General features: G+C 57.1%; 1 protein-coding gene across 1 annotated transcript in view; it reads left to right on the top strand.

Moving 5' to 3' along the window:
* Positions 1-23,248, top strand: part of DMBT1 (deleted in malignant brain tumors 1) — a 71,906-nt gene that overhangs the window by 37,631 nt on the left and 11,027 nt on the right. The window contains exons 21-33 of the mRNA XM_062215181.1: positions 669-992; positions 3,182-3,220; positions 3,946-4,269; positions 5,887-6,210; positions 8,400-8,438; positions 9,164-9,487; positions 11,104-11,427; positions 13,617-13,655; positions 14,381-14,704; positions 16,304-16,627; positions 18,818-18,856; positions 19,582-19,905; positions 21,507-21,830. Coding sequence (XP_062071165.1) covers positions 669-992; positions 3,182-3,220; positions 3,946-4,269; positions 5,887-6,210; positions 8,400-8,438; positions 9,164-9,487; positions 11,104-11,427; positions 13,617-13,655; positions 14,381-14,704; positions 16,304-16,627; positions 18,818-18,856; positions 19,582-19,905; positions 21,507-21,830 — 3,072 coding nt within the window. The remainder of the gene's footprint in view (positions 1-668; positions 993-3,181; positions 3,221-3,945; positions 4,270-5,886; positions 6,211-8,399; positions 8,439-9,163; positions 9,488-11,103; positions 11,428-13,616; positions 13,656-14,380; positions 14,705-16,303; positions 16,628-18,817; positions 18,857-19,581; positions 19,906-21,506; positions 21,831-23,248) is intronic.

The following is a 23,248-nucleotide window of genomic DNA, read 5'->3' as shown; positions in this document are numbered from 1 at the left end:
CCAGGCCGAGCAGCAGAGCCCCCCTCTGGCAGATCTTTTCTGAGCTGGTTATTGTCCCAAGAGGTCACACCCATAGTCTGTATGGACAGCAGCGTTTATCTGTGCTGTCGCTCAGCCTGGCTATGTGTGCTTGCAGCTGTGCACCTGATGACTGGCTGCACTTGGCCTCGATCTGTGTTCTGCTGCTCCCCAAACCTAGTCCAGGATGCTGGCGTCATGGTAGAGACAGAGTGGTGCTCCTGTGGCGCAGGGTGCTGGTGGGGGTTGGTTACTGCACCTGTTCTTCCAGCTCTCAGTAAATGTGGTCAGCCCCGGTTGGCTCCCTGACCCGGTTGAGGTTTTGATACCAAGCCTCAGTGTCTACCTTGGTGTCCAAGGCAGCCTTCCATAAATGGTCAGAGTGTGGAGGGAAAAGCCTGTTGTAATGAACATTCCAGACAGAGGGACGAGGAGGATCCAATGTGGCGTCCAGCAGGGTCTGTCCCCGGGATGCACTTGTGAGGAGAGTGCAGTGACCGCGAGGGCAGGAGGCTGCCTCCATGCCCCTGGTCACAACATTACGAGGGGCCTTCTTTGTTGGTGTGTGGACTGGGCCACCCACAAGCTACACCGTCTTGACTTCCACACTGTAAGAAGGATTCAGACACCAATCATTTTGTGTCCTCTAGGACCAGATTCGCGTTTGGCTGTGAGACTGGTGAATGGAGGAAACCAGTGCCAGGGCCGGGTGGAGGTCCTGTACCGGGGCTCCTGGGGCACCGTGTGTGACGACAACTGGGACATCAACGACGCCAGCGTGGTCTGCAGGCAGCTGGGCTGTGGCTGGGCTGTGTCAGCCCCAGGAAGTGCCAGCTTCGGGCAGGGTTCGGGATCCATTTTCTTGGATGACGTGTCCTGCTCGGGCCAAGAGCCGTACCTGTGGAACTGCTCACACAGTGGCTGGCTCTCCCACAACTGTGGCCACCAGGAGGACGCAGGAGTCATCTGCTCAGGTGGGTGCCCAGTCTGCTGGCTCCCTCCCGGGAAATGCGCCATGACAACGACTTAAACCTGGTGTCAGGGCTGTGTCTGCTGCCCTGAGACAGGACCGTGTGCAGAGGGAGAGGCTTCTCAGGGCAGCCGCGCCAGCACCTCTTGGTTTCTGGAGGATCTGGGGTTTCCTTGGTTAACCGACTGCAGAGTACAGTGTCGGGCTCCCCGTAGGCAGCATGGCCTGGTCAGTGCGTGTCCAGTCCACCTGCTGAGGGCAGCATTGGCTTGCAGCTGACTTGGCCAGCAGTGTTGGGCTCAGTCTCCATCCTCCTGGGGGCAGAAGCTCAGAGGCCTTTCATTTTCCCTGGATCCCCACCCGCAGTGGTCCCAGGCATCCTGGTCATGGTCAGACACTTTCAGAGTGGTGGCTGTTCAAGCCTCTCCTCTCCTGGGTGACTGCGACCCTGGGTGCTGTGGGCAGCCTCTACTTGGAACAGATTCTCGGGTCAGTGGTCTCTTAGGATTCTGGAGAGCTGAGGCTGGGATGGGAGGGTGGGCATAGGACTGGCGGGGAGGAGAAAGTGGCTTGTTAGGAGCGTGATTGGACCTCAGGGATGGAGCCTACTGGCCGAGGCTATGTTTAGGAAGCACATAGAGCCTCAGAATAGTACTCCCAGGGATCGGGGAGTTGTGGTCCTCATCAGCTCAGTGCTTGGGGTGGCCGTGTACAGGTCTGCTGGGTGTGACTGCCCAGGCCTCGGTGGCCTGTCCTGGGCCAGGGGGTGACGTTATCCTGTTGGAGAGGTGACCTCAGCCAGAGGATCAGGCATGGCAGAGGGATGCAGGGTCAGCTTGCTGGAGGTTGAAGAGTTCAGGTGGACAGTGGCAGTGTGCACACAGTGGGGCAGGGAGACCATCAGCTCAGGGGGTCAATTTGCTGAGACTCCTGGACCGGGCATCCTGGGGGCTTCTGTGCTCGGTGTGCCCCTCCCTCTGCAGTCACAGATCTCCGGCTTGTGCCCAGCTTGTCAGTGAGCCCTCTGTGTGCTTGTCTGCTGCGTCCCTGCCCGTCTTCCCCACGGGCACCACCTCCTCCATCTTGGCTGACACTGCGGGGTTTGTTACTTTCCCTCGCTCTGAAGCCTGGGACTCCCACAAGGGCTTCTTGACCGGACATGAGGATTCCCACGGCGCCTGTCCTGTCATCTCTCCATCTGGATTGAACTCCCTAGATTGCTGCTCTCCTAGTTGGCATCCCTGGCACATTCACAAAAGTGACCTGTCTTCCGGGAATGTTGAGCCTTTTGTGGCGAATGCTGACTTGAAGTGTCTGAGACTGTTCTGCCACTTCTGAGCTTCTGCTCATAGATCAGGACAGTCTGGGTACCTCTGTCCACCTCTGTGAGCCGCCTGCAGGTGCCGCACTTGATATCTCCACCCATGAGGGGCAGAGGTCCTGCCGCCTGTATGTTTGGAGAAATGAATTGCTCTGCTGTGTTAGGAAGAAGTGAATCCAGGTCTCTCCCGCAGGCCTCCCACTTCCCTTACCGAGTGGCTCCAGTTCAGAGTCTGGAGCATGTGCCAGATCGCTATGTGGCCGATAGGCCATATGGGGAAGCAGGAAATGTTTTGTAGATTTTTTAAAAAAAAATTGTAATTTTGTATCTGAATGACGAAGTGACAGAGAAATACAGAGAGAGCACTGGAAAATCTTTCATATGCTGGTACACGAAATAAACAACCACAACAGGCTGCAGTGGACCGAGCCCAAGCCGGAAGGAAACCTCATCTTGGTGCCCCACTAGAGTGACAGGCTCTCACGTACTTGGGGCATTGCCTGCTGCTTCCCAGGCACATTATCAGCATACAGGATCCGACGTGGGGTAGCTAGTATTTGGACCTGAATTCCAAGGGTGACACCTGCGACCCAAGAGGTGGTTTAACTGACTGCACCCCCACAGCAGCCCCGGTGTGCTAGTTTTGAACATTGCTCGCCGAGAGAGGGGATGGGGTGAGTGTGTGCTTCAGCCTAGCCATTGCCCATGGATAAGCTTGGGTGGAGCCTTGCCCAGGTGATGGATGGGGAGTGAGTGGGCAGGAACCAGGACGCAAGTGCTGTCATGATACCTGCCTGACCAAGAGAGCTTCTTCTTCCAGTCCTTTTCTGTGCCAGTCTAATGTTGGCTTTTTTCCTTGTTGCCGATTCCAGATGGATTGACAACCACAGCGCCACCTGTATCCACCACAGGTAAACCATCCCTTCAGCTACCCAGGTGCTAGCCCTCCAGCTCCGGGTAAACAGTGGACTTGCCACTGACATGGTGAGGCTGCCTTTGCCCTGCCATTCCGTCTCCCTGTGTTAGTGGAGTGGAAAGTGGAGCCCCAAGGCTCTTACTAGAGCCTGACGTAGCCTGGGTGTTGGTCCTCAAGTCCATTTGGGTTTGGCTCATATGCACAAGAATGCCTCTGGTCCAAGAGTTAAGGACAAGCCTGGGGCCCTTGCTGGGCCTGCCAGGACATGTTTCCTCGTCTGAAGTAGAGGACGAATGAACTGAATAGAGTGGGTGAGGGGTCTGACCATGGTCCTGCTCTCCTCTGACCCTTTCCAGAACCCCTACAGGCCAGTGCTGATGCCAACAAGCTGTTGAACATGGGGTGGGTCTGAAGCTGCCGTCTCTCCCTGTGCAGCTCTCCCTGTGAAGGTGCCAAGGGCTGGGAGTGGAGAGGACGTGCAGTCTCTTCCACATTGATCATGTGCCCCCTAACTGTGCTCCCCAAAACTGGAGCTTCCTTGGTCCTGGGACACTAGATTGTCCTTGCTCTTTTTACTTGAAAAGTTCAATCTCTGTGTACATTTGATGGCGACACCAGCTCAGGTGCCTTGGATCTAGAAGAGTCTTCTAGGTGTGAAGCATGACGTGGATCCTTATGCTCAAGACAGGGATGGATGACCTGTCCTTTGCTTTCCTCTAGTGGATATATCTGGTTTGCAACTGAGACTGGTGAATGGAAGTGACCGGTGTGAGGGCCGGGTGGAGGTCCTGTACCAGGGTTCCTGGGGCACCGTGTGTGACGACAGCTGGGACCTCAATGACGCTCACGTGGTGTGCAGACAGCTGGGCTGTGGCACGGCCCTGTCCGCCCCAGCCAGTGCCCGGTTCGGTCAGGGCTCGGGGTCGATTGTCCTGGATGACGTGAGCTGCTCAGGCAGCGAGCCCAACCTGTGGAGCTGTTCCCACCGTGGCTGGCTCTCCCATAACTGTGGACACCACGAGGACGCGGGGGTCGTCTGCTCAGGTGGGTCTCCTCATCCCATGGCTTCTTTCCTGGAATGGAGAAAGCTTTGTCCTGGTCCCCGGCATCACTTCCAGAACTGTGCTTGGGAACATGAGACTTGTATGTGTGGAAGCTGCTTCTGCCTTGAATCAGACATGTGGTGGCTTTGGGATGGGTGTTGTGTGGCTCACCGACTGGGATCCACATCTGGGCTCATGCTCCATGGAAACTCTGGGCTGTGGAGCTTTGCCTTCAAGCTCTAGGGTGCGGCTTCCATGAGGTCCCGGCCTTAGGAAGCTCAAAGATGCTCTGGCACATGGGCTGCACCTGCAGAGATTCGTCACTAACCCCCCACTCTGATGGCTGCTCTGCACCTCCTCCGGTCCAATGCCTGCTCTCCTCCCCTCCTCGTCGGGTCCTGGCCCCACGGGCTCTGCTGGGTCCTTCTCTTGGGTAAATTGCACTTTCTCCTGCAGACACAGCATAACCCTGGTCTCAGCCAATTTTTCCTGGTGGCTCTGGAACGACACTGGCTCCAGTTGACTCAGTTTGACTAGATGATAATTTAGCTGAAAGATCTGCTTAGCCCCTTCTGTGGGCAGACGGGACCCCCGCAGACACTCAGAGCAGCCGAGGTGGAAGGCGGGTCTGTTCCTGGTTCTGCTCATCTCAGTGCATGGTGGGAGGTCCTTGTGCGGGAGAAGGGGAATCCTCATACGCTTCGATGTGGGCATGGATGCAGGAGGCCAAGGATGGTCTTCTAAGGAGAGTCGCCGCGGTGCCCTGACGGTGGTGTCCGTGGGTCTTCCCACACTAGCAGAGCATGGGCACGTGTAGCAGGTCTGGGCTGCTGACCATTCCGTTGCCAGCTCTATGCTCTGTGCACCTTGTGTCCTGCCCTAGGTGGTGCTTTATGTCACCTTCAGTCATCTCTGAGAGGGAGCTGTGACGTCTCAGCAGGCCCTGGTGTCCAGGCCGAGCAGCAGAGCCCCCCTCTGGCAGATCTTTTCTGAGCTGGTTATTGTCCCAAGAGGTCACACCCATAGTCTGTATGGACAGCAGCGTTTATCTGTGCTGTCGCTCAGCCTGGCTATGTGTGCTTGCAGCTGTGCACCTGATGACTGGCTGCACTTGGCCTCGATCTGTGTTCTGCTGCTCCCCAAACCTAGTCCAGGATGCTGGCGTCATGGTAGAGACAGAGTGGTGCTCCTGTGGCGCAGGGTGCTGGTGGGGGTTGGTTACTGCACCTGTTCTTCCAGCTCTCAGTAAATGTGGTCAGCCCCGGTTGGCTCCCTGACCCGGTTGAGGTTTTGATACCAAGCCTCAGTGTCTACCTTGGTGTCCAAGGCAGCCTTCCATAAATGGTCAGAGTGTGGAGGGAAAAGCCTGTTGTAATGAACATTCCAGACAGAGGGACGAGGAGGATCCAATGTGGCGTCCAGCAGGGTCTGTCCCCGGGATGCACTTGTGAGGAGAGTGCAGTGACCGCGAGGGCAGGAGGCTGCCTCCATGCCCCTGGTCACAACATTACGAGGGGCCTTCTTTGTTGGTGTGTGGACTGGGCCACCCACAAGCTACACCGTCTTGACTTCCACACTGTAAGAAGGATTCAGACACCAATCATTTTGTGTCCTCTAGGACCAGATTCGCGTTTGGCTGTGAGACTGGTGAATGGAGGAAACCAGTGCCAGGGCCGGGTGGAGGTCCTGTACCGGGGCTCCTGGGGCACCGTGTGTGACGACAACTGGGACATCAACGACGCCAGCGTGGTCTGCAGGCAGCTGGGCTGTGGCTGGGCTGTGTCAGCCCCAGGAAGTGCCAGCTTCGGGCAGGGTTCGGGATCCATTTTCTTGGATGACGTGTCCTGCTCGGGCCAAGAGCCGTACCTGTGGAACTGCTCACACAGTGGCTGGCTCTCCCACAACTGTGGCCACCAGGAGGACGCAGGAGTCATCTGCTCAGGTGGGTGCCCAGTCTGCTGGCTCCCTCCCGGGAAATGCGCCATGACAACGACTTAAACCTGGTGTCAGGGCTGTGTCTGCTGCCCTGAGACAGGACCGTGTGCAGAGGGAGAGGCTTCTCAGGGCAGCCGCGCCAGCACCTCTTGGTTTCTGGAGGATCTGGGGTTTCCTTGGTTAACCGACTGCAGAGTACAGTGTCGGGCTCCCCGTAGGCAGCATGGCCTGGTCAGTGCGTGTCCAGTCCACCTGCTGAGGGCAGCATTGGCTTGCAGCTGACTTGGCCAGCAGTGTTGGGCTCAGTCTCCATCCTCCTGGGGGCAGAAGCTCAGAGGCCTTTCATTTTCCCTGGATCCCCACCCGCAGTGGTCCCAGGCATCCTGGTCATGGTCAGACACTTTCAGAGTGGTGGCTGTTCAAGCCTCTCCTCTCCTGGGTGACTGCGACCCTGGGTGCTGTGGGCAGCCTCTACTTGGAACAGATTCTCGGGTCAGTGGTCTCTTAGGATTCTGGAGAGCTGAGGCTGGGATGGGAGGGTGGGCATAGGACTGGCGGGGAGGAGAAAGTGGCTTGTTAGGAGCGTGATTGGACCTCAGGGATGGAGCCTACTGGCCGAGGCTATGTTTAGGAAGCACATAGAGCCTCAGAATAGTACTCCCAGGGATCGGGGAGTTGTGGTCCTCATCAGCTCAGTGCTTGGGGTGGCCGTGTACAGGTCTGCTGGGTGTGACTGCCCAGGCCTCGGTGGCCTGTCCTGGGCCAGGGGGTGACGTTATCCTGTTGGAGAGGTGACCTCAGCCAGAGGATCAGGCATGGCAGAGGGATGCAGGGTCAGCTTGCTGGAGGTTGAAGAGTTCAGGTGGACAGTGGCAGTGTGCACACAGTGGGGCAGGGAGACCATCAGCTCAGGGGGTCAATTTGCTGAGACTCCTGGACCGGGCATCCTGGGGGCTTCTGTGCTCGGTGTGCCCCTCCCTCTGCAGTCACAGATCTCCGGCTTGTGCCCAGCTTGTCAGTGAGCCCTCCGTGTGCTTGTCTGCTGCGTCCCTGCCCGTCTTCCCCACGGGCACCACCTCCTCCATCTTGGCTGACACTGCGGGGTTTGTTACTTTCCCTCGCTCTGAAGCCTGGGACTCCCACAAGGGCTTCTTGACCGGACATGAGGATTCCCACGGCGCCTGTCCTGTCATCTCTCCATCTGGATTGAACTCCCTAGATTGCTGCTCTCCTAGTTGGCATCCCTGGCACATTCACAAAAGTGACCTGTCTTCCGGGAATGTTGAGCCTTTTGTGGCGAATGCTGACTTGAAGTGTCTGAGACTGTTCTGCCACTTCTGAGCTTCTGCTCATAGATCAGGACAGTCTGGGTACCTCTGTCCACCTCTGTGAGCCGCCTGCAGGTGCCGCACTTGATATCTCCACCCATGAGGGGCAGAGGTCCTGCCGCCTGTATGTTTGGAGAAATGAATTGCTCTGCTGTGTTAGGAAGAAGTGAATCCAGGTCTCTCCCGCAGGCCTCCCACTTCCCTTACCGAGTGGCTCCAGTTCAGAGTCTGGAGCATGTGCCAGATCGCTATGTGGCCGATAGGCCATATGGGGAAGCAGGAAATGTTTTGTAGATTTTTTAAAAAAAAATTGTAATTTTGTATCTGAATGACGAAGTGACAGAGAAATACAGAGAGAGCACTGGAAAATCTTTCATATGCTGGTACACGAAATAAACAACCACAACAGGCTGCAGTGGACCGAGCCCAAGCCGGAAGGAAACCTCATCTTGGTGCCCCACTAGAGTGACAGGCTCTCACGTACTTGGGGCATTGCCTGCTGCTTCCCAGGCACATTATCAGCATACAGGATCCGACGTGGGGTAGCTAGTATTTGGACCTGAATTCCAAGGGTGACACCTGCGACCCAAGAGGTGGTTTAACTGACTGCACCCCCACAGCAGCCCCGGTGTGCTAGTTTTGAACATTGCTCGCCGAGAGAGGGGATGGGGTGAGTGTGTGCTTCAGCCTAGCCATTGCCCATGGATAAGCTTGGGTGGAGCCTTGCCCAGGTGATGGATGGGGAGTGAGTGGGCAGGAACCAGGACGCAAGTGCTGTCATGATACCTGCCTGACCAAGAGAGCTTCTTCTTCCAGTCCTTTTCTGTGCCAGTCTAATGTTGGCTTTTTTCCTTGTTGCCGATTCCAGATGGATTGACAACCACAGCGCCACCTGTATCCACCACAGGTAAACCATCCCTTCAGCTACCCAGGTGCTAGCCCTCCAGCTCCGGGTAAACAGTGGACTTGCCACTGACATGGTGAGGCTGCCTTTGCCCTGCCATTCCGTCTCCCTGTGTTAGTGGAGTGGAAAGTGGAGCCCCAAGGCTCTTACTAGAGCCTGACGTAGCCTGGGTGTTGGTCCTCAAGTCCATTTGGGTTTGGCTCATATGCACAAGAATGCCTCTGGTCCAAGAGTTAAGGACAAGCCTGGGGCCCTTGCTGGGCCTGCCAGGACATGTTTCCTCGTCTGAAGTAGAGGACGAATGAACTGAATAGAGTGGGTGAGGGGTCTGACCATGGTCCTGCTCTCCTCTGACCCTTTCCAGAACCCCTACAGGCCAGTGCTGATGCCAACAAGCTGTTGAACATGGGGTGGGTCTGAAGCTGCCGTCTCTCCCTGTGCAGCTCTCCCTGTGAAGGTGCCAAGGGCTGGGAGTGGAGAGGACGTGCAGTCTCTTCCACATTGATCATGTGCCCCCTAACTGTGCTCCCCAAAACTGGAGCTTCCTTGGTCCTGGGACACTAGATTGTCCTTGCTCTTTTTACTTGAAAAGTTCAATCTCTGTGTACATTTGATGGCGACACCAGCTCAGGTGCCTTGGATCTAGAAGAGTCTTCTAGGTGTGAAGCATGACGTGGATCCTTATGCTCAAGACAGGGATGGATGACCTGTCCTTTGCTTTCCTCTAGTGGATATATCCGGTTTGCAACTGAGACTGGTGAATGGAAGTGACCGGTGTGAGGGCCGGGTGGAGGTCCTGTACCAGGGTTCCTGGGGCACCGTGTGTGACGACAGCTGGGACCTCAATGACGCTCACGTGGTGTGCAGACAGCTGGGCTGTGGCACGGCCCTGTCCGCCCCAGCCAGTGCCCGGTTCGGTCAGGGCTCGGGGTCGATTGTCCTGGATGACGTGAGCTGCTCAGGCAGCGAGCCCAACCTGTGGAGCTGTTCCCACCGTGGCTGGCTCTCCCATAACTGTGGACACCACGAGGACGCGGGGGTCGTCTGCTCAGGTGGGTCTCCTCATCCCATGGCTTCTTTCCTGGAATGGAGAAGCTTTGTCCTGGTCCCCGGCATCACTTCCAGAACTGTGCTTGGGAACATGAGACTTGTATGTGTGGAAGCTGCTTCTGCCTTGAATCAGACATGTGGTGGCTTTGGGATGGGTGTTGTGTGGCTCACCGACTGGGATCCACATCTGGGCTCATGCTCCATGGAAACTCTGGGCTGTGGAGCTTTGCCTTCAAGCTCTAGGGTGCGGCTTCCATGAGGTCCCGGCCTTAGGAAGCTCAAAGATGCTCTGGCACATGGGCTGCACCTGCAGAGATTCGTCACTAACCCCCCACTCTGATGGCTGCTCTGCACCTCCTCCGGTCCAATGCCTGCTCTCCTCCCCTCCTCGTCGGGTCCTGGCCCCACGGGCTCTGCTGGGTCCTTCTCTTGGGGAAATTGCACTTTCTCCTGCAGACACAGCATAACCCTGGTCTCAGCCAAGTTTTCCTGGTGGCTCTGGAACGACACTGGCTCCAGTTGACTCAGTTTGACTAGATGATAATTTAGCTGAAAGATCTGCTTGGCCCCTTCTGTGGGCAGACGGGACCCCCGCAGACACTCAGAGCAGCCGAGGTGGAAGGCGGGTCTGTTCCTGGTTCTGCTCATCTCAGTGCATGGTGGGAGGTCCTTGTGCGGGAGAAGGGGAATCCTCATACGCTTCGATGTGGGCATGGATGCAGGAGGCCAAGGATGGTCTTCTAAGGAGAGTCGCCGCGGTGCCCTGACGGTGGTGTCCGTGGGTCTTCCCACACTAGCAGAGCATGGGCACGTGTAGCAGGTCTGGGCTGCTGACCATTCCGTTGCCAGCTCTATGCTCTGTGCACCTTGTGTCCTGCCCTAGGTGGTGCTTTATGTCACCTTCAGTCATCTCTGAGAGGGAGCTGTGACGTCTCAGCAGGCCCTGGTGTCCAGGCCGAGCAGCAGAGCCCCCCTCTGGCAGATCTTTTCTGAGCTGGTTATTGTCCCAAGAGGTCACACCCATAGTCTGTATGGACAGCAGCGTTTATCTGTGCTGTCGCTCAGCCTGGCTATGTGTGCTTGCAGCTGTGCACCTGATGACTGGCTGCACTTGGCCTCGATCTGTGTTCTGCTGCTCCCCAAACCTAGTCCAGGATGCTGGCGTCATGGTAGAGACAGAGTGGTGCTCCTGTGGCGCAGGGTGCTGGTGGGGGTTGGTTACTGCACCTGTTCTTCCAGCTCTCAGTAAATGTGGTCAGCCCCGGTTGGCTCCCTGACCCGGTTGAGGTTTTGATACCAAGCCTCAGTGTCTACCTTGGTGTCCAAGGCAGCCTTCCATAAATGGTCAGAGTGTGGAGGGAAAAGCCTGTTGTAATGAACATTCCAGACAGAGGGACGAGGAGGATCCAATGTGGCGTCCAGCAGGGTCTGTCCCCGGGATGCACTTGTGAGGAGAGTGCAGTGACCGCGAGGGCAGGAGGCTGCCTCCATGCCCCTGGTCACAACATTACGAGGGGCCTTCTTTGTTGGTGTGTGGACTGGGCCACCCACAAGCTACACCGTCTTGACTTCCACACTGTAAGAAGGATTCAGACACCAATCATTTTGTGTCCTCTAGGACCAGATTCGCGTTTGGCTGTGAGACTGGTGAATGGAGGAAACCAGTGCCAGGGCCGGGTGGAGGTCCTGTACCGGGGCTCCTGGGGCACCGTGTGTGACGACAACTGGGACATCAACGACGCCAGCGTGGTCTGCAGGCAGCTGGGCTGTGGCTGGGCTGTGTCAGCCCCAGGAAGTGCCAGCTTCGGGCAGGGTTCGGGATCCATTTTCTTGGATGACGTGTCCTGCTCGGGCCAAGAGCCGTACCTGTGGAACTGCTCACACAGTGGCTGGCTCTCCCACAACTGTGGCCACCAGGAGGACGCAGGAGTCATCTGCTCAGGTGGGTGCCCAGTCTGCTGGCTCCCTCCCGGGAAATGCGCCATGACAACGACTTAAACCTGGTGTCAGGGCTGTGTCTGCTGCCCTGAGACAGGACCGTGTGCAGAGGGAGAGGCTTCTCAGGGCAGCCGCGCCAGCACCTCTTGGTTTCTGGAGGATCTGGGGTTTCCTTGGTTAACCGACTGCAGAGTACAGTGTCGGGCTCCCCGTAGGCAGCATGGCCTGGTCAGTGCGTGTCCAGTCCACCTGCTGAGGGCAGCATTGGCTTGCAGCTGACTTGGCCAGCAGTGTTGGGCTCAGTCTCCATCCTCCTGGGGGCAGAAGCTCAGAGGCCTTTCATTTTCCCTGGATCCCCACCCGCAGTGGTCCCAGGCATCCTGGTCATGGTCAGACACTTTCAGAGTGGTGGCTGTTCAAGCCTCTCCTCTCCTGGGTGACTGCGACCCTGGGTGCTGTGGGCAGCCTCTACTTGGAACAGATTCTCGGGTCAGTGGTCTCTTAGGATTCTGGAGAGCTGAGGCTGGGATGGGAGGGTGGGCATAGGACTGGCGGGGAGGAGAAAGTGGCTTGTTAGGAGCGTGATTGGACCTCAGGGATGGAGCCTACTGGCCGAGGCTATGTTTAGGAAGCACATAGAGCCTCAGAATAGTACTCCCAGGGATCGGGGAGTTGTGGTCCTCATCAGCTCAGTGCTTGGGGTGGCCGTGTACAGGTCTGCTGGGTGTGACTGCCCAGGCCTCGGTGGCCTGTCCTGGGCCAGGGGGTGACGTTATCCTGTTGGAGAGGTGACCTCAGCCAGAGGATCAGGCATGGCAGAGGGATGCAGGGTCAGCTTGCTGGAGGTTGAAGAGTTCAGGTGGACAGTGGCAGTGTGCACACAGTGGGGCAGGGAGACCATCAGCTCAGGGGGTCAATTTGCTGAGACTCCTGGACCGGGCATCCTGGGGGCTTCTGTGCTCGGTGTGCCCCTCCCTCTGCAGTCACAGATCTCCGGCTTGTGCCCAGCTTGTCAGTGAGCCCTCCGTGTGCTTGTCTGCTGCGTCCCTGCCCGTCTTCCCCACGGGCACCACCTCCTCCATCTTGGCTGACACTGCGGGGTTTGTTACTTTCCCTCGCTCTGAAGCCTGGGACTCCCACAAGGGCTTCTTGACCGGACATGAGGATTCCCACGGCGCCTGTCCTGTCATCTCTCCATCTGGATTGAACTCCCTAGATTGCTGCTCTCCTAGTTGGCATCCCTGGCACATTCACAAAAGTGACCTGTCTTCCGGGAATGTTGAGCCTTTTGTGGCGAATGCTGACTTGAAGTGTCTGAGACTGTTCTGCCACTTCTGAGCTTCTGCTCATAGATCAGGACAGTCTGGGTACCTCTGTCCACCTCTGTGAGCCGCCTGCAGGTGCCGCACTTGATATCTCCACCCATGAGGGGCAGAGGTCCTGCCGCCTGTATGTTTGGAGAAATGAATTGCTCTGCTGTGTTAGGAAGAAGTGAATCCAGGTCTCTCCCGCAGGCCTCCCACTTCCCTTACCGAGTGGCTCCAGTTCAGAGTCTGGAGCATGTGCCAGATCGCTATGTGGCCGATAGGCCATATGGGGAAGCAGGAAATGTTTTGTAGATTTTTTAAAAAAAAATTGTAATTTTGTATCTGAATGACGAAGTGACAGAGAAATACAGAGAGAGCACTGGAAAATCTTTCATATGCTGGTACACGAAATAAACAACCACAACAGGCTGCAGTGGACCGAGCCCAAGCCGGAAGGAAACCTCATCTTGGTGCCCCACTAGAGTGACAGGCTCTCACGTACTTGGGGCATTGCCTGCTGCTTCCCAGGCACATTATCAGCATACAGGATCCGACGTGGGGTAGCTAGTATTTGGACCTGAATTCCAAGGGTGACACCTGCGACCCAAGAGGTGGTTTAACTGACTGCACCCCCACAGCAGCCCCGGTGTGCTAGTTTTGAACATTGCTCGCCGAGAGAGGGGATGGGGTGAGTGTGTGCTTCAGCCTAGCCATTGCCCATGGATAAGCTTGGGTGGAGCCTTGCCCAGGTGATGGATGGGGAGTGAGTGGGCAGGAACCAGGACGCAAGTGCTGTCATGATACCTGCCTGACCAAGAGAGCTTCTTCTTCCAGTCCTTTTCTGTGCCAGTCTAATGTTGGCTTTTTTCCTTGTTGCCGATTCCAGATGGATTGACAACCACAGCGCCACCTGTATCCACCACAGGTAAACCATCCCTTCAGCTACCCAGGTGCTAGCCCTCCAGCTCCGGGTAAACAGTGGACTTGCCACTGACATGGTGAGGCTGCCTTTGCCCTGCCATTCCGTCTCCCTGTGTTAGTGGAGTGGAAAGTGGAGCCCCAAGGCTCTTACTAGAGCCTGACGTAGCCTGGGTGTTGGTCCTCAAGTCCATTTGGGTTTGGCTCATATGCACAAGAATGCCTCTGGTCCAAGAGTTAAGGACAAGCCTGGGGCCCTTGCTGGGCCTGCCAGGACATGTTTCCTCGTCTGAAGTAGAGGACGAATGAACTGAATAGAGTGGGTGAGGGGTCTGACCATGGTCCTGCTCTCCTCTGACCCTTTCCAGAACCCCTACAGGCCAGTGCTGATGCCAACAAGCTGTTGAACATGGGGTGGGTCTGAAGCTGCCGTCTCTCCCTGTGCAGCTCTCCCTGTGAAGGTGCCAAGGGCTGGGAGTGGAGAGGACGTGCAGTCTCTTCCACATTGATCATGTGCCCCCTAACTGTGCTCCCCAAAACTGGAGCTTCCTTGGTCCTGGGACACTAGATTGTCCTTGCTCTTTTTACTTGAAAAGTTCAATCTCTGTGTACATTTGATGGCGACACCAGCTCAGGTGCCTTGGATCTAGAAGAGTCTTCTAGGTGTGAAGCATGACGTGGATCCTTATGCTCAAGACAGGGATGGATGACCTGTCCTTTGCTTTCCTCTAGTGGATATATCCGGTTTGCAACTGAGACTGGTGAATGGAAGTGACCGGTGTGAGGGCCGGGTGGAGGTCCTGTACCAGGGTTCCTGGGGCACCGTGTGTGACGACAGCTGGGACCTCAATGACGCTCACGTGGTGTGCAGACAGCTGGGCTGTGGCACGGCCCTGTCCGCCCCAGCCAGTGCCCGGTTCGGTCAGGGCTCGGGGTCGATTGTCCTGGATGACGTGAGCTGCTCAGGCAGCGAGCCCAACCTGTGGAGCTGTTCCCACCGTGGCTGGCTCTCCCATAACTGTGGACACCACGAGGACGCGGGGGTCGTCTGCTCAGGTGGGTCTCCTCATCCCATGGCTTCTTTCCTGGAATGGAGAAAGCTTTGTCCTGGTCCCCGGCATCACTTCCAGAACTGTGCTTGTATGTGTGGAAGCTGCTTCTGCCCTTAGGCAGACACGCCGTGGCTCTGGGATGGGTGTTGTGTGGCTCACCGATTGGGATCCACATCTGGGCTCATGCTCCATGGAATCTCAGGGCCATGGCATTGCCTTCAGGCTCTAGGGTGCAGCTGCCATGCAGTCCCTCCCTAGGAAGTTCAGAGATGCTCTGGCACATGGGCTGCACCTGCCGAGATTCGTCACTAACCCCCCACTCTGATGGCTGCTCTGCACCTCCTCCGGTCCAATGCCTGCTCTCCTCCCCTCCTCGTCGGGTCCTGGCCCCACGGGCTCTGCTGGGTCCTTCTCTTGGGGAAATTGCACTTTCTCCTGCAGACACAGCATAACCCTGGTCTCAGCCAAGTTTTCCTGGTGGCTCTGGAACGACACTGGCTCCAGTTGACTCAGTTTGACTAGATGATAATTTAGCTGAAAGATCTGCTTAGCCCCTTCTGTGGGCAGACGGGACCCCCGCAGACACTCAGAGCAGCCGAGGTGGAAGGCGGGTCTGTTCCTGGTTCTGCTCATCTCAGTGCATGGTGGGAGGTCCTTGTGCGGGAGAAGGGGAATCCTCATACGCTTCGATGTGGGCATGGATGCAGGAGGCCAAGGATGGTCTTCTAAGGAGAGTCGCCGCGGTGCCCTGACGGTGGTGTCCGTGGGTCTTCCCACACTAGCAGAGCATGGGCACGTGTAGCAGGTCTGGGCTGCTGACCATTCCGTTGCCAGCTCTATGCTCTGTGCACCTTGTGTCCTGCCCTAGGTGGTGCTTTATGTCACCTTCAGTCATCTCTGAGAGGGAGCTGTGACGTCTCAGCAGGCCCTGGTGTCCAGGCCGAGCAGCAGAGCCCCCCTCTGGCAGATCTTTTCTGAGCTGGTTATTGTCCCAAGAGGTCACACCCATAGTCTGTATGGACAGCAGCGTTTATCTGTGCTGTCGCTCAGCCTGGCTATGTGTGCTTGCAGCTGTGCACCTGATGACTGGCTGCACTTGGCCTCGATCTGTGTTCTGCTGCTCCCCAAACCTAGTCCAGGATGCTGGCGTCATGGTAGAGACAGAGTGGTGCTCCTGTGGCGCAGGGTGCTGGTGGGGGTTGGTTACTGCACCTGTTCTTCCAGCTCTCAGTAAATGTGGTCAGCCCCGGTTGGCTCCCTGACCCGGTTGAGGTTTTGATACCAAGCCTCAGTGTCTACCTTGGTGTCCAAGGCAGCCTTCCATAAATGGTCAGAGTGTGGAGGGAAAAGCCTGTTGTAATGAACATTCCAGACAGAGGGACGAGGAGGATCCAATGTGGCGTCCAGCAGGGTCTGTCCCCGGGATGCACTTGTGAGGAGAGTGCAGTGACCGCGAGGGCAGGAGGCTGCCTCCATGCCCCTGGTCACAACTTTACGAGGGGCCTTCTTTGTTGGCGTGTGGACTGGGCGACCCACAAGCTACACCGTCTTGACTTCCACACTGTAAGAAGGATTCAGACACCAATCATTTTGTGTCCTCTAGGACCAGATTCGCGTTTGGCTGTGAGACTGGTGAATGGAGGAAACCAGTGCCAGGGCCGGGTGGAGGTCCTGTATCGGGGCTCCTGGGGCACCGTGTGTGACGACAGCTGGGACATCAACGACGCCAGCGTGGTCTGCAGGCAGCTGGGCTGTGGCTGGGCTGTGTCAGCCCCAGGAAGTGCCAGCTTCGGGCAGGGTTCGGGATCCATTTTCTTGGATGACGTGTCCTGCTCGGGCCAAGAGCCGTACCTGTGGAACTGCTCACACAGTGGCTGGCTCTCCCACAACTGTGGCCACCAGGAGGACGCAGGAGTCATCTGCTCAGGTGGGTGCCCAGTCTGCTGGCTCCCTCCGGGGAAATGCGCCGTGACAACGACTTAAACCTGGTGTCAGGGCTGTGTCTGCTGCCCTGAGACAGGACCGTGTGCAGAGGGAGAGGCTTCTCAGGGCAGCCGCGCCAGCACCTCTTGGTTTCTGGAGGATCTGGGGTTTCCTTGGTTAACCGACTGCAGAGTACAGTGTCGGGCTCCCCGTAGGCAGCATGGCCTGGTCAGTGCGTGTCCAGTCCACCTGCTGAGGGCAGCATTGGCTTGCAGCTGACTTGGCCAGCAGTGTTGGGCTCAGTCTCCATCCTCCTGGGGGCAGAAGCTCAGAGGCCTTTCATTTTCCCTGGATCCCCACCCGCAGTGGTCCCAGGCATCCTGGTCATGGTCAGACACTTTCAGAGTGGTGGCTGTTCAAGCCTCTCCTCTCCTGGGTGACTGCGACCCTGGGTGCTGTGGGCAGCCTCTACTTGGAACAGATTCTCGGGTCAGTGGTCTCTTAGGATTCTGGAGAGCTGAGGCTGGGATGGGAGGGTGGGCATAGGACTGGCGGGGAGGAGAAAGTGGCTTGTTAGGAGCGTGATTGGACCTCGGGGATGGAGCCTACTGGCCGAGGCTATGTTTAGGAAGCACATAGAGCCTCAGAATAGTACTCCCAGGGATCGGGGAGTTGTGGTCCTCATCAGCTCAGTGCTTGGGGTGGCCGTGTACAGGTCTGCTGGGTGTGACTGCCCAGGCCTCGGTGGCCTGTCCTGGGCCAGGGGGTGACGTTATCCTGTTGGAGAGGTGACCTCAGCCAGAGGATCAGGCATGGCAGAGGGATGCAGGGTCAGCTTGCTGGAGGTTGAAGAGTTCAGGTGGACAGTGGCAGTGTGCACACAGTGGGGCAGGGAGACCATCAGCTCAGGGGGTCAATTTGCTGAGACTCCTGGACCGGGCATCCTGGGGGCTTCTGTGCTCGGTGTGCCCCTCCCTCTGCAGTCACAGATCTCCGGCTTGTGCCCAGCTTGTCAGTGAGCCCTCCGTGTGCTTGTCTGCTGCGTCCCTGCCCGTCTTCCCCAAGGGCACCACCTCCTCCATCTTGGCTGACACTGCGGGGTTTGTTACTTTCCCTCGCTCTGAAGCCTGGGACTCCCACAAGGGCTTCTTGACCGGACATGAGGATTCCCACGGCGCCTGTCCTGTCATCTCTCCATCTGGATTGAACTCCCTAGATTGCTGCTCTCCTAGTTGGCATCCCTGGCACGTTCACAAAAGTGACCTGTCTTCCGGGAATGTTGAGCCTTTTGTGGCGAATGCTGACTTGAAGTGTCTGAGACTGTTCTGCCACTTCTGAGCTTCTGCTCATAGATCAGGACAGTCTGGGTACCTCTGTCCACCTCTGTGAGCCGCCTGCAGGTGCCGCACTTGATATCTCCACCCATGAGGGGCAGAGGTCCTGCCGCCTGTATGTTTGGAGAAATGAATTGCTCTGCTGTGTTAGGAAGAAGTGAATCCAGGTCTCTCCCGCAGGCCTCCCACTTCCCTTACCGAGTGGCTCCAGTTCAGAGTCTGGAGCATGTGCCAGATCACTATGTGGCCGATAGGCCGTGTGGGGAAGCAGGAAATGTTGTGCAGATTTTTTTTTTAAAAAATTGTAATTTTGTATCTGAATGACGAAGTGACAGAGAAATACAGAGAGAGCACTGGAAAATCTTTCATATGCTGGTACACGAAATAAACAACCACAACAGGCTGCAGTGGACCGAGCCCAAGCCGGAAGGAAACCTCATCTTGGTGCCCCACTAGAGTGACAGGCTCTCACGTACTTGGGGCATTGCCTGCTGCTTCCCAGGCACATTATCAGCATACAGGATCCGACGTGGGGTAGCTAGTATTTGGACCTGAATTCCAAGGGTGACACCTGCGACCCAAGAGGTGGTTTAACTGACTGCACCCCCACAGCAGCCCCGGTGTGCTAGTTTTGAACATTGCTCGCCGAGAGAGGGGATGGGGTGAGCGTGTGCTTCAGCCTAGCCATTGCCCATGGATAAGCTTGGGTGGAGCCTTGCCCAGGTGATGGATGGGGAGTGAGTGGGCAGGAACCAGGACGCAAGTGCTGTCATGATACCTGCCTGACCAAGAGAGCTTCTTCTTCCAGTCCTTTTCTGTGCCAGTCTAATGTTGGCTTTTTTCCTTGTTGCCGATTCCAGATGGATTGACAACCACAGCGCCACCTGTATCCACCACAGGTAAACCATCCCTTCAGCTACCCAGGTGCTAGCCCTCCAGCTCCGGGTAAACAGTGGACTTGCCACTGACATGGTGAGGCTGCCTTTGCCCTGCCATTCCGTCTCCCTGTGTTAGTGGAGTGGAAAGTGGAGCCCCAAGGCTCTTACTAGAGCCTGACGTAGCCTGGGTGTTGGTCCTCAAGTCCATTTGGGTTTGGCTCATATGCACAAGAATGCCTCTGGTCCAAGAGTTAAGGACAAGCCTGGGGCCCTTGCTGGGCCTGCCAGGACATGTTTCCTCGTCTGCAGTAGAGGACGAATGAACTGAATAGAGTGGGTGAGGGGTCTGACCATGGTCCTGCTCTCCTCTGACCCTTTCCAGAACCCCTACAGGCCAGTGCTGATGCCAACAAGCTGTTGAACATGGGGTGGGTCTGAAGCTGCCGTCTCTCCCTGTGCAGCTCTCCCTGTGAAGGTGCCAAGGGCTGGGAGTGGAGAGGACGTGCAGTCTCTTCCACATTGATCATGTGCCCCCTAACTGTGCTCCCCAAAACTGGAGCTTCCTTGGTCCTGGGACACTAGATTGTCCTTGCTCTTTTTACTTGAAAAGTTCAATCTCTGTGTACATTTGATGGCGACACCAGCTCAGGTGCCTTGGATCTAGAAGAGTCTTCTAGGTGTGAAGCATGACGTGGATCCTTATGCTCAAGACAGGGATGGATGACCTGTCCTTTGCTTTCCTCTAGTGGATATATCCGGTTTGCAACTGAGACTGGTGAATGGAAGTGACCGGTGTGAGGGCCGGGTGGAGGTCCTGTACCAGGGTTCCTGGGGCACCGTGTGTGACGACAGCTGGGACCTCAATGACGCTCACGTGGTGTGCAGACAGCTGGGCTGTGGCACGGCCCTGTCCGCCCCAGCCAGTGCCCGGTTCGGTCAGGGCTCGGGGTCGATTGTCCTGGATGACGTGAGCTGCTCAGGCAGCGAGCCCAACCTGTGGAGCTGTTCCCACCGTGGCTGGCTCTCCCATAACTGTGGACACCACGAGGACGCGGGGGTCGTCTGCTCAGGTGGGTCTCCTCATCCCATGGCTTCTTTCCTGGAATGGAGAAAGCTTTGTCCTGGTCCCCGGCATCACTTCCAGAACTGTGCTTGTATGTGTGGAAGCTGCTTCTGCCCTTAGGCAGACACGCCGTGGCTCTGGGATGGGTGTTGTGTGGCTCACCGATTGGGATCCACATCTGGGCTCATGCTCCATGGAATCTCAGGGCCATGGCATTGCCTTCAGGCTCTAGGGTGCAGCTGCCATGCAGTCCCTCCCTAGGAAGTTCAGAGATGCTCTGGCACATGGGCTGCACCTGCCGAGATTCGTCACTAACCCCCCACTCTGATGGCTGCTCTGCACCTCCTCCGGTCCAATGCCTGCTCTCCTCCCCTCCTCGTCGGGTCCTGGCCCCACGGGCTTTGCTGGGTCCTTCTCTTGGGGAAATTGCACTTTCTCCTGCAGACACAGCATAACCCTGGTCTCAGCCAAGTTTTCCTGGTGGTTCTGGAACGACACTGGCTCCAGTTGACTCAGTTTGACTAGATGATAATTTAGCTGAAAGATCTGCTTAGCCCCTTCTGTGGGCAGACGGGACCCCCGCAGACACTCAGAGCAGCCGAGGTGGAAGGCGGGTCTGTTCCTGGTTCTGCTCATCTCAGTGCATGGTGGAGAGGTCCTCGTGCGGGAGAAGGGGAATCCTCATACGCTTCGATGTGGGCATGGATGCAGGAGGCCAAGGATGGTCTTCTAAGGAGAGTCGCCGCGGTGCCCTGACGGTGGTGTCCGTGGGTCTTCCCACACTAGCAGAGCATGGGCACGTGTAGCAGGTCTGGGCTGCTGACCATTCCGTTGCCAGCTCTATGCTCTGTGCACCTTGTGTCCTGCCCTAGGTGGTGCTTTATGTCACCTTCAGTCATCTCTGAGAGGGAGCTGTGACGTCTCAGCAGGCCCTGGTGTCCAGGCCGAGCAGCAGAGCCCCCCTCTGGCAGATCTTTTCTGAGCTGGTTATTGTCCCAAGAGGTCACACCCATAGTCTGTATGGACAGCAGCGTTTATCTGTGCTGTCGCTCAGCCTGGCTATGTGTGCTTGCAGCTGTGCACCTGATGACTGGCTGCACTTGGCCTCGATCTGTGTTCTGCTGCTCCCCAAACCTAGTCCAGGATGCTGGCGTCATGGTAGAGACAGAGTGGTGCTCCTGTGGCGCAGGGTGCTGGTGGGGGTTGGTTACTGCACCTGTTCTTCCAGCTCTCAGTAAATGTGGTCAGCCCCGGTTGGCTCCCTGACCCGGTTGAGGTTTTGATACCAAGCCTCAGTGTCTACCTTGGTGTCCAAGGCAGCCTTCCATAAATGGTCAGAGTGTGGAGGGAAAAGCCTGTTGTAATGAACATTCCAGACAGAGGGACGAGGAGGATCCAATATGGCATCCAGCAGGGTCTGTCCCCGGGATGCACTTGTGAGGAGAGTGCAGTGACCGCGAGGGCAGGAGGCTGCCTCCATGCCCCTGGCTCACAACATTACGAGGGGCCTTCTTTGTTGGTGTGTGGACTGGGCCACCCACAAGCTACACCGTCTTGACTTCCACACTGTAAGAAGGATTCAGACACCAATCATTTTGTGTCCTCTAGGACCAGATTCGCGTTTGGCTGTGAGACTGGTGAATGGAGGAAACCAGTGCCAGGGCCGGGTGGAGGTCCTGTACCAGGGCTCCTGGGGCACCGTGTGTGACGACAGCTGGGACATCAACGACGCCAGCGTGGTCTGCAGGCAGCTGGGCTGTGGCTGGGCTGTGTCAGCCCCAGGAAGTGCCAGCTTCGGGCAGGGTTCGGGATCCATTTTCTTGGATGACGTGTCCTGCTCGGGCCAAGAGCCGTACCTGTGGAACTGCTCACACCGTGGCTGGATCTCCCACAACTGTGGCCACCACGAGGACGCAGGAGTCATCTGCTCAGGTGGGTGCCCAGTCTGCTGGCTCCCTCCCGGGAAATGCGCCGTGACAACGACTTAAACCTGGTGTCAGGGCTGTGTCTGCTGCCCTGAGACAGGACCGTGTGCAGAGGGAGAGGCTTCTCAGGGCAGCCGCGCCAGCACCTCTTGGTTTCTGGAGGATCTGGGGTTTCCTTGGTTAACCGACTGCAGAGTACAGTGTCGGGCTCCCCGTAGGCAGCATGGCCTGGTCAGTGCGTGTCCAGTCCACCTGCTGAGGGCAGCATTGGCTTGCAGCTGACTTGGCCGGCAGTGTTGGGCTCAGTCTCCATCCTCCTGGGGGCAGAAGCTCAGAGGCCTTTCATTTTCCCTGGATCCCCACCCGCAGTGGTCCCAGGCATCCTGGTCATGGTCAGACACTTTCAGAGTGGTGGCTGTTCAAGCCTCTCCTCTCCTGGGTGACTGCGACCCTGGGTGCTGTGGGCAGCCTCTACTTGGAACAGATTCTCGGGTCAGTGGTCTCTTAGGATTCTGGAGAGCTGAGGCTGGGATGGGAGGGTGGGCATAGGACTGGCGGGGAGGAGAAAGTGGCTTGTTAGGAGTGTGATTGGACCTCGGGGATGGAGCCTACTGGCCGAGGCTATGTTTAGGAAGCACATAGAGCCTCAGAATAGTACTCCCAGGGATCGGGGAGTTGTGGTCCTCATCAGCTCAGTGCTTGGGGTGGCCGTGTACAGGTCTGCTGGGTGTGACTGCCCAGGCCTCGGTGGCCTGTCCTGGGCCAGGGGGTGACGTTATCCTGTTGGAGAGGTGACCTCAGCCAGAGGATCAGGCATGGCAGAGGGATGCAGGGTCAGCTTGCTGGAGGTTGAAGAGTTCAGGTGGACAGTGGCAGTGTGCACACAGTGGGGCAGGGAGACCATCAGCTCAGGGGGTCAATTTGCTGAGACTCCTGGACCGGGCATCCTGGGGGCTTCTGTGCTCGGTGTGCCCCTCCCTCTGCAGTCACAGATCTCCGGCTTGTGCCCAGCTTGTCAGTGAGCCCTCCGTGTGCTTGTCTGCTGCGTCCCTGCCCGTCTTCCCCAAGGGCACCACCTCCTCCATCTTGGCTGACACTGCGGGGTTTGTTACTTTCCCTCGCTCTGAAGCCTGGGACTCCCACAAGGGCTTCTTGACCGGACATGAGGATTCCCACGGCGCCTGTCCTGTCATCTCTCCATCTGGATTGAACTCCCTAGATTGCTGCTCTCCTAGTTGGCATCCCTGGCACGTTCACAAAAGTGACCTGTCTTCCGGGAATGTTGAGCCTTTTGTGGCGAATGCTGACTTGAAGTGTCTGAGACTGTTCTGCCACTTCTGAGCTTCTGCTCATAGATCAGGACAGTCTGGGTACCTCTGTCCACCTCTGTGAGCCGCCTGCAGGTGCCGCACTTGATATCTCCAC

This window comes from Lepus europaeus, chromosome 17 (genome assembly GCF_033115175.1).
Source record: "Lepus europaeus isolate LE1 chromosome 17, mLepTim1.pri, whole genome shotgun sequence".
NCBI lineage: Eukaryota > Metazoa > Chordata > Mammalia > Lagomorpha > Leporidae > Lepus > Lepus europaeus.
Note: the sequence above shows the minus strand (reverse complement) of the source record. Positions and strands in the feature narration are given on the sequence as shown.